At 43.1% G+C, this 15,038-nt stretch overlaps 1 protein-coding gene across 1 annotated transcript in view; it reads left to right on the top strand.

Moving 5' to 3' along the window:
- The window catches only part of LOC125149241 (zinc finger protein 84-like), a 26,595-nt gene extending 12,628 nt beyond the window's left edge, over positions 1–13,967 (top strand). Inside the window, exons 2-5 of the mRNA XM_047828077.1 lie at positions 2,059–2,218; positions 10,579–10,705; positions 10,975–11,067; positions 12,119–13,967. Of these exons, the coding sequence (XP_047684033.1) occupies positions 2,204–2,218; positions 10,579–10,705; positions 10,975–11,067; positions 12,119–13,173 (1,290 nt within the window). The 5' untranslated portion in view covers positions 2,059–2,203 and the 3' untranslated portion in view covers positions 13,174–13,967. The remainder of the gene's footprint in view (positions 1–2,058; positions 2,219–10,578; positions 10,706–10,974; positions 11,068–12,118) is intronic.
- The last annotated feature ends 1,071 nt before the right edge of the window (positions 13,968–15,038 follow it).

Below are 15,038 nucleotides of genomic sequence, written 5' to 3' on the forward strand. Positions count from 1 at the left end.
CTTGTGTGGTTTGGGGATTGCTGGGGTTTGCAAGAGCTCTGTGAGTGGGGGGACGTTACTGGTGGGGGATTTTTCTCATTAACCTGTTACTTTGCCTTAGGGTTGAGTAGTTTGGGAGGCCAGTGGAGGTGTGGGGGGACGCTGTGTGTGTCACTAATTATAGGCTCACGGAGGAAGTGAGCCCAGGATGTCTGTTTACATCAGTGACTGGGGGGCGGGGGGGAATCCAGAGATCAGGATTAGGATGCCTGATGGGTGAGGAATTGGGGACAGTAGGAATGATTGAGCCATTAGGAAGGCCTGGGTATCAATCAGAAGAGTATCGGGGCACCTGGCTGGCTTAGTCGCTGGTGTGTGCAATTATTGAACTCGGGGTGTGAGTTCAAGCCCCAGGTTGGGCGCAGAGTTCGCCTTTAAAAACAAAAAAGAAAAGGAAGAAAGAGTAGTGATTGTGGAACTATGGGTTAGGGACTGATTGTGGTACTATGGCGTTGGTGACTTGGTAGCCTGGAGGTGGAGGCAGAGACTGGTAGACATTTGGCTGTGAGTAACTGGGGGGCTGTGGGAATGACTGGGGACATAGTAGATTTGGACAACTGAGGCGACAGTTTGCGGGGACAGTCGGAGGAGTCATCGGGAAACCTGTGGGAGTTAATAAGTTGGGGGGTGAATGAGGGACTTATTGGTGTAAGTGATAGGGTTGTGGGGGTTAGTGATGGGCCGAATGTGTCTGGTGACTGGGACTCACAGGGCTTGTTGGGAGTATGATTGGTGGAGTAAGTGGTGAATGGGCTTTTGCAAATGGTTGATTAGTGAGGTGTGGAATTGACTGGGAGGTCTTTGAGGCTGCTGATTGGGTGGACTTGGGGTCAGGGCTCTCAGGTGTTGGTTGAAAATTGATTGAGTTTTTATACGATATGATCACAGGTCTACAGTTATATTTATTGGTCTGAAAGTGGGTTTACTATACAGCATAAAAGGCAATTCAAAAATGTAAGACTGTGAGATCACAGTTTTGTAACAATGTCAGATGGTTTCTAACACCCTATGAGAGAGGTACCTTTGAAGTAGTGGGGTTATGGGTAATAATTGTTAGTTGGTATGTATTTTCTGATTTCTCTATAATAATGTCCTGTAATAGTAAGAGCGCTAACTAGCATTTACTAAATGTGCATGTGCCAGTTATAGTTCTAAGGTACTTACATGTATTAACTAATTTAGAACTCTCAAAGAACGTTATGACCTTAAAATGAATTGTTTGTTGTATTTTGAGGAGAAACTCAGCTGAATTATTCATTTCATGAATGGTTGGATTCACTTTCCTCTTTTATTCATGCCTTTATTTAAAAATGAAATTGATGTTCATGGGGTGCCTGGGTGGCTCAGTGGGTTAAGCATCTGACTTCAGCTCAGGTCATGATCTCGTGATTCGTGGGTTCCAGCCCCACGTCGGGCTCTGTGCTGACAGCTCAGAGCCTGGAGCCTGCTTCGGATTCTGTGTCTCCCTCTCTCTCTCCTCCCCTGCTTGCGCTCTGTCTCTCTCTCCCTCAAAAATAAATAAAACATTAAAAAAAAATTTTTTTTATAAAATAAAATTTAAAAAGTTTATTTATTTTGAGAGAGAGAGAGAGCACGAGCAGGGGAAGGGCAGAGGGATAGAGAATCCCAAGCAGGTTCCACTCTTTGTGGAACCCAATGCGGGGTTCGATCCCACGAACTGTGAAATCATGACCTGAGCCAAAATTAAGAGTTGGATGCTTAACTGACTGAGTCACCCAGGAGCCTAGAGTCTTTTTTTTTTTTTTTCATTTAAGTTTATTTAAATTCTAGATAGTTAACATATATGGTAAAGTTGGCTTCGGGTGTAGAATTTAGTGCTTCATCGCTTAGATACCACACCCAATGCTCATCACAAGTGTCCTCCTTAATACTCATCACCCATTTAAAGTCTGTTTAGAGTCTATAGAAAACACAGTTTGAGCTTTAAATGAAGGTGAGTTTTCAGCAAAAGAGGGAGATTTGCATCTACTAAAGAGACTTTGTTAACTGATTCAACAGATTCCGGTTTCCATGAAGTAATTGGCTTAGTTGAGATAAAGAAGTCCCAGATGTGAATCCTTGGTGAAGAGAGTCCTGACCAGAGGAGTTAAGAAGGATAGAGCAGAGCCTAAAGTTACTGGCCATTTCCCAAGTGTGGCAGAAAATGACTAAGTCCCAGGTAAGTAATTCATTTATTTCCTCAGTTATGGTTCTGTAGAATTCACCCATTTAAAGTGAACAATTTACTGTTTTTTAGTAAGTTTAGAGACTTCTGCAACCATCTAATTGTTCATCCTCCTAAAAGAGCACCCCGTTAGCAGGTGTTCCCCATTTCTCCCTGCCCCGGCTCTAGGCAAGCGCAGTACGCTCTCTGTGTCTCTGGATTTGCCCTTTCTACCCATTTCATATCAATGGAATCACGCCTGTTCTTTTGCGACTGGCTTCTTTCATGTAGCTCACTTTCAAGAGGGGACATATATTAATACTTTATTGTCTTTTGTTGTGGAATAATAATCTGTTGTGTGACTATGCCACATTTTATCAGTTCCTTATTTGCTAAACATTTGGGTTATTTCCACATTTTGGCTATTATGGCTGATGCTACCGTGAACACTTGTGCATATGTTTTCTGTTCTCTTGGGATACCTACCTAGGAGTGCCATGGCTGGTTCATGTCGTAACTATACTTAACACTTTGAGAAACCGATAAACCGTGTTTTTTAAGTTGCTGATTCATTTTACAATCCCACCAGCAATATATAAGGGCTTCCATTTCTCCACCTCCTCGTCAACACTGTTACTGTCTCACTGTGGCCACTCTAGTGGGTGTGAAATGGTACCTTGCGGTTTTCATTGCATTTTCTTCTGTATCCACTGATGTGTCTGGGCATAAAATTTTTATTCACATTTTTTTTAAGGTTTATTCATTTTTTGAGAGAGAGAGAGCAAGCAAGCACGAATGGGGAAGGAGTAGAAGGAAAGGGAGACACAGGATCTGAAGCAGGCTCCAGGCTCTGAGCTGTCAGCACAGAGCCCTACGCGGGGCTCGAACCCACAGACCGTGACATCATGACCTGAGCTGAAATCAGATACTTAACCAACTGGGCTACCCAGGCACCCTGTCACTTTTTTTTTTTTTTTTTTTTTTACATTTTTTTATTGCTTTCAGTTGGAAAAGCTTTTGCCTGCCTTCAACTTTGGGCAATTTTCCTGTTTTGCTTCCCTGATTATTTCCTCCCCTTTATTCTCCATTTTCTCCAGTTTTGGAATGCTTGATGGATATTCTCTTCTGGATCTATGCTCTGAGTTTAAAAACTTTTCTTTAATATATTTGACTTCTTTTCTTCTCATCTTGATTCTTGCAGAATTCATCAGTGTGGTAATTCACACTGCAAATGTCCTCTTCCGTTAGATACATTCTGCTGTTTGGCCAGTATATCGAGATTTTTTTCCATTCAAGTTTTTAAATTTTATTTTTAATTTCATGTATTTATTTATTTATTTTTTTAGAGAGATTGAGTGAGTGAGCGTGAGCAGGGAGGTGGGGCACAAAGGGAGAGAAAATCCCAAGCAGGTTCCACATTCAGTGCGGAGCCAGACTTGGGGCTTGATCCCACAACCCTGGGATCATGACCTGAGCTGATATCAAGACTTGGACGTGCACCCAGCCGAACCACCCAGGCGCCCCTTCCATTCAAGTTTTAATAACAACTTTTTTTAATGATTCCTTCCAATGTTTCAGTGTGATGGTTGAAGAGAAGGGCCTAAAATGTGTGTGTTGTTTGCATTAAGATATTTGTTTCAAAATTAAATATACTATTTTTGTAGGGATAATAACCTATATAGGATGTGAAATCCAGATCTTGTGTTTGGCATAAAATCACTCTTTTGTTTTGTTTTGTTTTGTTTTGTTTTTTTAATTACCAGTAATGTGTTGGAGTCAGCTCATACCAACTTGCAAAACTTAAATTCTGAGTTTTGTAAACCAGTTATTAAACTTTGATAGCTTGAAATCAGCCATGGTAGGAATATTTTCAACACAGATTAGCAAATGCTACAAATTAGGACTGTTGTTTTTCCAGCGAACTGACTTCTCAGCATAAGTCTGAATCACATTGAATATCTAATCAACCTCAGAAGCCATTCACGAGTTTAACAGCTTCGCACGTCAGATTGACTAATCTGGCTGGCATCATAGACTCAATTAGATTCCCAACATGGTACAGGGAATCATTAAACCAGTGAACTGAATGAATATGTGCCCCAATTCATATCTTGTATGAAAAGAGCCACATCTGCATGGCTGAGACATGTCTAAAATTGACTGTCCTAAGATCCATGTAAGGCTTCTCCAGTAGAGTGCCCCAGTACTGTGGGGTTTTTGGTCTGTTTTGTTTTTGTTAGAATTAAATCCAAAATATGTTCACTGTGATTTATTCTTTGACCCTGAATCATGTAAAGTGTGCTGCTTAATTTACAAATACTTGAGGTGAGGAGTTCTCTACATACCTTTTTGTTATTACGTTCTGATTGTATTTTTTTATGGTCAGAGAACGTCTCCTTATGATATCAATTCTTTGGGACTTATTTTATGGTCCAGCGTATGGTGTATCTTTGGGAATAATCCATGTGAATCAAGGAGAATGTGTTGTTGGATGGAATGTTCAATAAATAAATGTCAATTAGGTTAAATCAGTTGATAGCATGTTCAATTCTATATTTATTCTTACTGATTTTTGTCTACTGGTTCAATCAATTATTGAGAGCCGGTGAAAACCTCCAGTGTTTTTTTGAGGATTTGTACAAGAGTTTATGTACAATAAATGCCCAGACATAGAATTTCTGGGTCAAAGGCCATGCAAGTTTTACATATTAATAGAGATTACAAAATTGCCTTCTAAAAGTGTATTCAAATTTGTTTTATCAACAGTGTTTTGCTGACTCTTCCCCACATCCTTACCAACACTGAGTTGTATCACCTTTTTTTTCCTTTTTTTTTCTTTTTTTTTTTTTTTTAAGTAGGCTCCATGCCCAGCATGGAGCCCAACACGGGGCTTGAACTCATGACCCTAGATCAAGACCTGAGCTCATGACGTGAACTGAGATCAGTCAGACGCTTAACCAACTGAGCTACCCAGGCGCCCCCATGTCAACTTTTTATCCTTGACAACCTGATAAATGAAACATGACATTTCCTTGTATTTTTAACTTGCATTCTTTTAATTATTGCTGATAATGTTTTCTATTTTTTGGTTGTGATAAGATAGACATAAACATGTTCATAATATTGTGCAACCATCACTACCATCCACATCCATAACTTTTTTCGCCTTATGCAATTGAAACTACACCCATTTATTTACGTCAGTATTTTCTTCATGTATTTTGAAGCTCTGTTATTTTCTTATTTTTATTAAAACAATTTTTTTAATGTTTATTTATTTTTGAGAGAGAGTCAGTGCACAGGGGGCAGAGAGAGAGAGGGAGACACAGAATCTGAAGCAAGTAATCTCTGTCAGCTGTCAACACAGAGCCTGATGTGGGGCTTGAACCCACAAACTGTGAGGTCAAGACCTGAGTTGAAGTCGGAAGCTTAACCAACTGAGCCACCCAGGTGTCCCTCTGTTACTTTTTCTTCAATATTTGTTCTTTTTTTTTTTTTTTTTTTTCAACGTTTATTTATTTTTGGGACAGAGAGAGACAGAGCATGAACGGGCGAGGGGCAGAGAGAGAGGGAGACACAGAATCGGAAACAGGCTCCAGGCTGTGAGCCATCAGCCCAGAGCCTGACGCGGGGCTCGAACTCACGGACCGTGAGATCGTGACCTGGCTGAAGTCGGATGCTCAACCGACTGCGCCACCCAGGCGCCCCAATATTTGTTCATTTTTGAGAGAGAGAGAGAGAGAGCGTGTGTGCAAGCCTATGATTAGGGGAAGGGCAGAAAGAGAGGGGGACACAGGATCTGAAATGTGCTCCATGCTGACAGCAGAGAGCCTGATGCAGGGCTTGAGCCCACGAGTTGAGAGATCATGATCTGAGTGGAATTGGACACTTAACCGACTCAGCCACCCAGCCGCCAGTTGGAGCTTTGTTATTAAATGTTTGCACATTTAGGATTATTATGTTTTCTTGATGAATTGACCCTTCTGTTGTTATGAAATGTCCTTTTTTATCTCTAGCAATACCCCTTATCTTGAAGCTTACTTTGTTTAATATTAATGTAGCTACACTAGTTTCCATATGAATGTCTGAGTGCTATTACCTTTTCCTGTATTTTACGTCTAACTTATTTGTACCTCTGTAATTGTGTCTTGAGCACCTGGGTGGCTCAGTTGGTTAAGTCACCGACTTTGGCTCAGGTCACGAGCTCACGGTTCGTGGATTCGAGCCCCGTGTCGGGCTCTGTGCTGACAGCTGAGCCTGGAGCCTGCTTCAGATTCTGTGTCTCCCTCTCTCTGCCCTTCCCCTGCTCACACTCTGTCTCTCTCTGTCTCTCAAAATTAAATAAATTTAAAAAAATCATAATTAAGTGTGTCTTTTGTAAGTATCCTATAGGTAGGTCTTACTTTTTCCAGTCTGATAATGTCTCTTTTCTGTGGAATGTTTATTTAGTCCGTTAACATTCTAAGTAATTATTGACATATTTGGGTTGAAGTGTACCATCTTGCTATTTGTTTTCTGTTTGTACTATTTGTTCTTTGTTTCTTTTCCCTGCCTTCTTTTGGAGCGTTTGTGTGGTGGTCCCTGTTCTCGGGTGTTGGAGGACATGTGCTTCTGCGCGACTCTGCCCTCCTGCTTTCCACTGCCTGAGTCCCCAGGCACAGGAACGAAGCACTTTCTTCTGGGCTTCCTCCCTCCTTCTTCTCACCATGCGATGGGCCCACCCTCCTTGACGAGGCCTTCGGTGTTGGTGGACACATGCTGTGCTGTCTCCATGCAGCCACCCTTTGAAAGGGTTGTTTTGGGGTTTTTTCCTGAAAAACATGCTAGATTTTTTTGTTTGTTTGAACATTTTGGACATTCCATTCTACGTTGGGTGGCATTGTTTCTGGTGAGAGGTCAGTTGTCCCATCCCTCTTATGTTGATCCCTGGAATGTACTGTGTCTTACGCTCTGGCTGATTTTAAGATTTTATTTTTAGTTTTGGGCAATTTGACTCTGATGAGCCTCGGTCTGGTTTTCTTTATATGTATCCTGATTGGGATACTTTGAGTTTCTTGTGTCTGTGGAATGTTTTTCTTCACATTTGGAACATTTCCAGCCATTATTTACTCGAATATTTTTTCTGCCCTATTTTCTTTTTTTTTTTTTTAATTTTTTTTTTTTTTTTTTCAACGTTTATTTACTTTTGGGACAGAGAGAGACAGAGCATGAACGGGCGAGGGTCAGAGAGAGAGGGAGACACAGAATCGGAAGCAGGCTCCAGGCTCCGAGCCATCAGCCCAGAGCCCGACGCGGGGCTCGAACTCACGGACCGCGAGATCGTGACCTGGCTGAAGTCGAACGCTTAACCGACTGCGCCACCCAGGCGCCCCTGCCCTATTTTCTTTCTTCTGACCCTCCAATTATGGTGTATAAGATGTTTTTATATTGTCCTACAGGTCACTGACACTTGATACATTGTTTCCAATACTGTATACTTTGCAGAGAGAGGGAGAGGGAATCCCAAGCAGGCTCCATACTGTCAGCACAGAGCCCAATGCGGGGCTCGATCTCATGAACTGTGACATCATGACCTGAGCCGAAATCAAGAGTCAGGCGCTTAACCGACTGAGCCACCCAGGTGCCCCTGTATGGTTTTTATTAATCGATTTTCAAGTTCATGAATCTTTTCCTTCATAACATCAGATCTGCTGTTAAGTCCATTTGATAAGTACTTAATATCAGCTGTTCAGTCTAGAGTTTCTATTTGGTTCTTTTTTAAAAAATTAATTTCTTTTTCTCTCCTGAAATATTCTATCCCTTCACTTATCATATCCATGTTTCCTCTAAGTTATTCAACATATTTAGTATTGTTATTTTAGAGTCTGTCTCTTAATTCACATAACTTAGGCATCTGTAGATCTCCTTCTGTTGGCTGGTTTTACTTTCTGTGGCCATAGTTCTTGGTCACATTTTTATACTTCTTTGTATATATATTTTACTGCATTCTAGATGTTGTAAATAAAAAATGGTGGAAACTGAAGTATAACTTGCTTCATTTTGTTCACTTTCCAGAGTATATAGACTCTTTCCTTTAGAAAGTAGGGTGGAGGTTTATCAGTCTGGTTTTTTCTAGAAGTGAGTTGAATTAGTTCACAATTTATTTTATTTATTTGTGTATTTTTTAACATTTTTATTTTACTTTTTGAGAGACAGAGACGGACAGAGTGCTAGTTGGGGAGGGGCAGAGAGAGAGGGAGACACAGAATCCGAAGCAGGCTCCAGGCTCTGAGCCATAAGCACAGAGCCTGACATGGGGCTCGAACCCACAAACTGTGAGATCATGACCTGAGCCAAAGTCAGACACTCAACGGACTGAGCCAGCCAGGCACCCCTGTTCATTTATTTATTTAACGTTTATTCATTTGAGAGAGACAGAGTGTGAGTGGGGGAAGGGCAGAGAGAGAGGGAGACACCAGAATCCGAAACAGGTTCCAGGCTCTGAGCTGTCAGCACAGAGCCCGACGCGGGGCTCAGACCCACGGACAACGAGATTATGACCTGAGCCGAAGTCAGACACTGAACCCCCTGAGCCACCCGGGTGTCTGTGAGATTTGCTGTTTTAAACACCATTGTATTTATTGCCTGGCGGACATGTACAAGAAAGTCTCTAAGGCAGGAGCAGAAGGTGAATATTTTAGGCTTTTCCGGCCACACATCCCTGGCGCAACTGCTCACCTCCCCTGCAGTCCTGCAAGAGAGTCATGGATCGTACGTGAACAGATGGCTGGAAGCTGGCTTTCAAGAAGCTTTATTTTAGCATCTAAGTGCTGGCTGGGCTTGGCAATTTGCAGCCCCTGCTCTAAGGTGCGAGCCGGGCGGACAGCACTGCTGGTGCACGGAAGGTGACTGTCCCCAGTGCTGGCACACAGAAGGTGACTCTGTCCCCGGTGCTGGCAGACACGTGACTGTCCCCACTGCTGACACACAGAAGGTGACTCTGTGCCCGGTGCTGGCAGACAGGTGACTGTCCCCACTGCTGACACACAGAAGGTGACTCTGTCCCCAGTGCTGGCAGACAGGTGACTGTCCCCACTGCTGACATACAGAAGGTGACTGTCCCCAGTGCTGGCACACAGGTGACTGTCCCCACTGCTGACATATAGAAGGTGACTCTGTCCCCAGTGCTGGCAGACAGGTGACTGTCCCCACTGCTGACATACAGAAGGTGACTGTCCCCGGTGCTGGCAGACAGGTGACTGTCCCCACTGCTGACATACAGAAGGTGACTGTCCCCGGTGCTGGCAGACAGGTGACTGTCCCCACTGCTGACACACAGAAGGTGACTCTGTCCCCAGTGCTGGCAGACAGGTGACTGTCCCCACTGCTGACACACAGAAGGTGACTCTGTCCCCAGTGCTGGCAGACAGGTGACTGTCCCCAGTGCTGGCACACAGAAGGTACTCTGAACCAGCCACACCCGCAGTGCGTTCATCCGTATTCTTGGCTTGTCTGGATATTGAAAAGTTTTCACTTTTGCCGATCTAAGGAGTAAATGATAACCCCTTACAGTTGTGTTTAAACCACGTATGTTCTCCGGCCCCAGCGTCTGTGGTAACTTGACCTGGCGACAAGATTGAGGGCCCTGTGAGGACAGAGTGAATCCCGTTCACCTTCGTGTTGATGACACCAGAGTGGAACCCCACACACTTGTGGGTGGATAAACATTCTAGGTCATACTATCTTACTTAAAACGCTACAGGATTTTTAAGACTTCTGTTTCTCCAGTAAGGTATAATGCAAATCTAGGCATATGATAAAAAGCCTGTGTACTGAATCCTGATAAGAATGGTCAAAATCAGTGTATCAGGGATGACTTCATTTACAAACAGTGGGAGCTCTGATAATAAGGCCATAGAACTTTCTCCTGCAAGACACCCGGAAGTAGACAGTCCTGGCACAGCTCATGACCGGTACCATAAAGGACAGAATGTTTCCAGGTTTCTGCTCTGCCAAACTTCACTCACATTGTCTCACGGCCCAAGGTGGCTGCAGCAGCTCTGAGGGCAACGTCGGCGGTAACAGCAGGAAGAAAGGTAGAGGGGGCAGAGGGCAAAGTCAGTATCTCTTTTACCCCAAATCGGCAGCTTCCCCGCGGATGGCCCTCACACACCTCCTACGTCCCGTCTCCAGCACACAGTCACGTGACTGACTCCAGCTGTAAGAGAGACAAGAACAGAGGGAACCGGCATCCGGCTCAGAGCAATTGCAATTCGTTACTGGGAACCGGGCACTTTTGCGTGACGGCTCCTGGGGGCTCCCACTCCAGGGCCTTGCTGCCTTTCCTTTATTATGGTATCCATTTCTTCAGATTCAGTAAGGACATGCTCTTTCAGGGGTCATTGGCATTGGAGGATGTGGCCGTGAACTTCACACGGGACGAGTGGCAGCTCCTGGACTCTGCTCAGAAGAACTTGTACAGAAATGTGATGCTGGAGAATGTGAGCAGTCTCGTGTCCCTGGGTAAGGACATCTTGTGCGCACTCAGGCTCTGCCTGGGCACTTGCCATTTCCTCTTCGCTTACTATCAATGGGGGCCTTTGAAGTGTGCAATGACTTAGGCTTTAGCTTAAGACTTCACGAATTCTCAGCGCTTTTTTGTGTTGAGTGCACACTCACATCCCAGATGGAAGGCCTCCCTGCACAACCTCTGAAACTAAGCATTTATTTATTCTTAGAAGTCTGAAGCCCAATAAATTAGGCTCAAGTCATGTGTGATTTTTCATATACAGGGTTTCAACTTATCAAACCAGATGTGATCTTCAAACTGGAGCGAGAGCAGCCTTGGAAAATAGGCGAAGAGGCCCCAAGTCAGAGCTTGTCGGGTGAGTCACACGTGAGAAGGTGGAACTTTAATGCCAGTTTAGGGGCGCCGGGGTGGCTCAGTCGGTTAAGCGTCCGACTTCAGCTCAGGTCACGATATCACGGTTCGTGGATTCAAGCCCTGCGTTGGGAGCTTGGACCCTGTTTCGGATTCTGTGCCTCCCTCTCTCTCTGACCCTCCCCTGCTCATGCTCTGTCTCTCTCTGTCTCAAAAAAAAAAAAAAAAAAAAAAAAAAATTTTAATAAAAAAATACATGTCAGTTTACAGCGGACGTAAAGACAGTGAGGGATGGGCACCTTTGAAATGCTGTTTAGATAATTCTCCAATCACTAAACCTTTAGAAGGGACTCAGAACCACGGATATGAGCTTCTCAGATACCCAGATCTTATATAGATCACTTGTCTGTATGAGGATAATCTGTCCGTCTTTGCTTTGATTTTAGAGTGAGCTACGCTCCTCTGGTCTGTACTAAGGAGCCCAACCCTTCTCACCTCAGACCGTGTGTGTTCTTCTTCCCTCTCCACGCCACAAACGTATCCTGCTGATAGATCCCTTGTCTTTTCACTGGTACCGAGAATTCATTGTGTTTTTTTCTTCTCATCATTCTAATTCCCTCCTATTTTCTTTCCCTTTTTATTGTTAAATGCCTCAGATTACTATTATATACCTGTGGTCATTCCTTCTATTCTCTACTTGATTTCTTTTATGGAAGTTTACTCCTTCTATGCCTATAACCAAAGGAATAACTTTGGTGTCATCATTTTCTACCTTGTAGTGCAACTTTTTAATGCAGATTGTGCTCAGATAAAACCCTACCTTTGCTTAGGACAGATTATTATATCATGGCCTTTAGCAACCTGTTTAGTCAAAGGTTTTTTTTTCCCCCTTTTCCTTATCTATTACTAGTTTTCTACCTCAGTTTCCATGAGAGCACTTTATTTAATTTTAATTCCCAAACATGTGTAGTTGTGCATGATGTTTTCTGCACTTCTAGTTCACCTGGTTCACGATTATTGAATCCACAAAATATGTTTGTCATTCTCCTTTCTAGAATACTGGAAAGTTGACGATTACAAAGCTTGGCACCAAGAACTCCAAGACAGGATTAAAAAATCGGAACAAGTCCATGAAACTAATGCCAGTGGAAAAACATTCCAATCCAGCATGAACCTTGCACCGTTAAAGCAAAAGTCCAGTAAGCATGTCTCAAATGGAAAACATCTGAAACACTCATTAGGTTTATTTACTGAGGCTGGAAACCGTGGAAGAAGGAAACCTGGTAAATTCAATGGATATGAGAAATCCTTTTTCTATACCGAACATGGAAAAACTCACGTTGGAGCAAAACGCTACGAATGTAATGATTGTGGAAAAGTCACCAGCAAGAAGTCACGACTTGTTGTACATCAGAGAACACACACAGGAGAGAAACCATTTAAATGTAGTGAATGTGGCAAAGCCTTTTCCCAGAAGTCCCACCTTGTGACACATCAGACGGTTCACACAGGAGAAAAACGTTATGGATGTGAGTGTGGGAAGGCCTTCTCTAGAAAGTCTCATCTCATTACACACCAGAGAACTCACACAGGAGAGAAACCTTATGAATGCAGTGAGTGCAGCAAAGTCTTTTCTCAGACGTCACAGCTCATTATTCATCGGCGAAGTCATACAGGAGAGAGACCGTATGCATGCGGTGAATGTGGGAAAGGCTTTAGTGGGAAATCGCAACTTATTACTCATAAGAGAACCCATATAGATGAAAAGCCCAATAAATGCGATGAATGTGGGAAAGCCTTCAGAGAGAAGTCAAGTCTCCATAAACATCAGAGAATTCATTCAGGAGAGAAACCATATGGGTGCAGCGAATGTGGGAAAGCCTTCAGTGGGAAGTCACTCCTCCTCAGACATGAGAAAACTCATTCAGGAGAAAAGCCCTATGGATGTAAGGAATGCACGAAGGCATTTATTTGGAAGTCACAGCTCATCATACATCAGAGGACTCACACAGGAGAGAAGCCCTACGGATGTAGCACTTGTGGGAAAGCTTTTTCCCAGAAATCACACCTCGTGATACATCAGAAAACTCACACAGAAGAGAAACCCTAGAAATAGAGCGAGTGTGAGACACTTTTAAGAAAATAATCGCCCTTCTCTCTATACCATAAAACGCATTTATAAAAATCCTGCGAATGCCATGAGTGTAGGAAGGTCATTGGCAGGAAGTTCTACTTCCTTGAACGTCAGAATGCCAAATTGGAGAGTAAGCCTATGTGTGCAGTGAATGTGGAAAGGCAGTAGAGACAGGCGCTCAGCAAATGGTCTAGTCTCATCATAAATCAAGTTATTCATATCGAGGACAAAAATAATGACTCAAATGAATATAGGAAAATTTGCCCATAGCAATGTCAAAAAAATCAATTTCCAACTACGGTATTGTATCTTTAAAAAAAGATTATATATTCTATTTTAAGTGATATGCATATGAAGCTTTAAAGATATGTATGTCTGTGTATGAGTATGTTCAGTAATCTTGACAGCCAAGTAGAAAGCCTATTGCTTCAGACAAATATAGGGCTTATAGTCCTGAGTATGGCTACATCTTGTGAATTTATATAGTTTCATAGCATATGTGAAATTAATCTGTGAATATGGTATATGTCATGTTTATAGCACAGCATCTCTCAAGGGTGCCGCACAATGTATATCGTTTGTCTTGTACCATAATAGAAGGTAAGCCAGACCAAATGATTTCGTTATTATTTAACAAATAGCGTAAGTTATATTGCCACAACTTTTTGGCACATGCAAATGAGTTTGGGAACTCTTACCATGCCCTGTGTTCAATAACAGAAGCTGGAATTTTTCAATAAAATCTCCTGCCTCTTCTGAGTCGCCAATTACATCCAGATTGTTCACATTAAACATGCAAAGGCAAGAATACAAGTTAACGTCTGACCAAGTGAGCAAAAGAAAAACTCTGAACTGCATTGCTCGTCATCTAAACAGATGAGAAGTGGAGCTGGCAAAAATAAAATACCCACAAGGGGCTCCTGGGTGGCTCAGTCGGTTGGGCGTCCGACTTCAGCTCAGGTCATGAACTCACAGTTCGTGGGTTTGAGCCCTGCGTCGGGGTCTGTGCTCACAGCTCAGAGCCTGGAACCTGCTTCAGATTCTGTGTCTCCCTCTCTCTCTTCCCACTCCCACTCTGTCTCTCTCTCTCTTTCAAAAATAAATAAATATTAAAAAAAAATTTTTTTTAGGGGCGCCTGGGTGGCTCAGTCGGTTGAGCGTTCAACTTTGGTTCAGGTCATGATCTCATGGTTCATGAGTTCGAGCCCCGCACCGGGCTCTGTGCTGACAGCTCGGAGCCTGGAGCCTGCTTTGGATTCTGTGTCTCCCTCTCTCTCTGCCCCTCCCCTGCTCATGCTCTGTCTCTTTCTCAAAAATAAATAAACATTTTTAAAAATTTAATAAAATAAAATACTCACAAAACATATCCTCCTGTTATTTTCCAGGGGCATTTTTTCTTCTTCTTCTTTTAATGTTTATTTTTGAAAGAGTGCGCGTACGCGTTGGGGAGGAGCAGAGGGGGGGGACAGAGGATCTGAGCTGTCAGCACAGAGCCCGACACGGGGCTCGAACTCATGAACTGCGAGATCTTGACCTGAGCTGAAGTCGGACGCTCAACCAGCCGAGCCACCCAGACGCCTCTTAGGTGCCCCAAATCTTTAAATAATGTATTTGAAAATGCCAAAAGCCTGTCTTGAATGTTGGTGAAATTCAGAGCTTCGTATCACTCCCTATATGTGTGATTTTCTTGCGTTGCTAACTTGTCTCTGTTGAAACCATCTACTATGCATGTTCCCTCTACCTCTGTTTAGAATTTTTAGTAATTCCTCTCCTTGGTAATGCCTGGCAATGTCAGAATCCTTTCCTGAATGATTGTAGCGTTTAGAATTACAGAAAAATGA

The sequence above is a fragment of the Prionailurus viverrinus genome, chromosome D3 (assembly GCF_022837055.1).
Source record: "Prionailurus viverrinus isolate Anna chromosome D3, UM_Priviv_1.0, whole genome shotgun sequence".
NCBI lineage: Eukaryota > Metazoa > Chordata > Mammalia > Carnivora > Felidae > Prionailurus > Prionailurus viverrinus.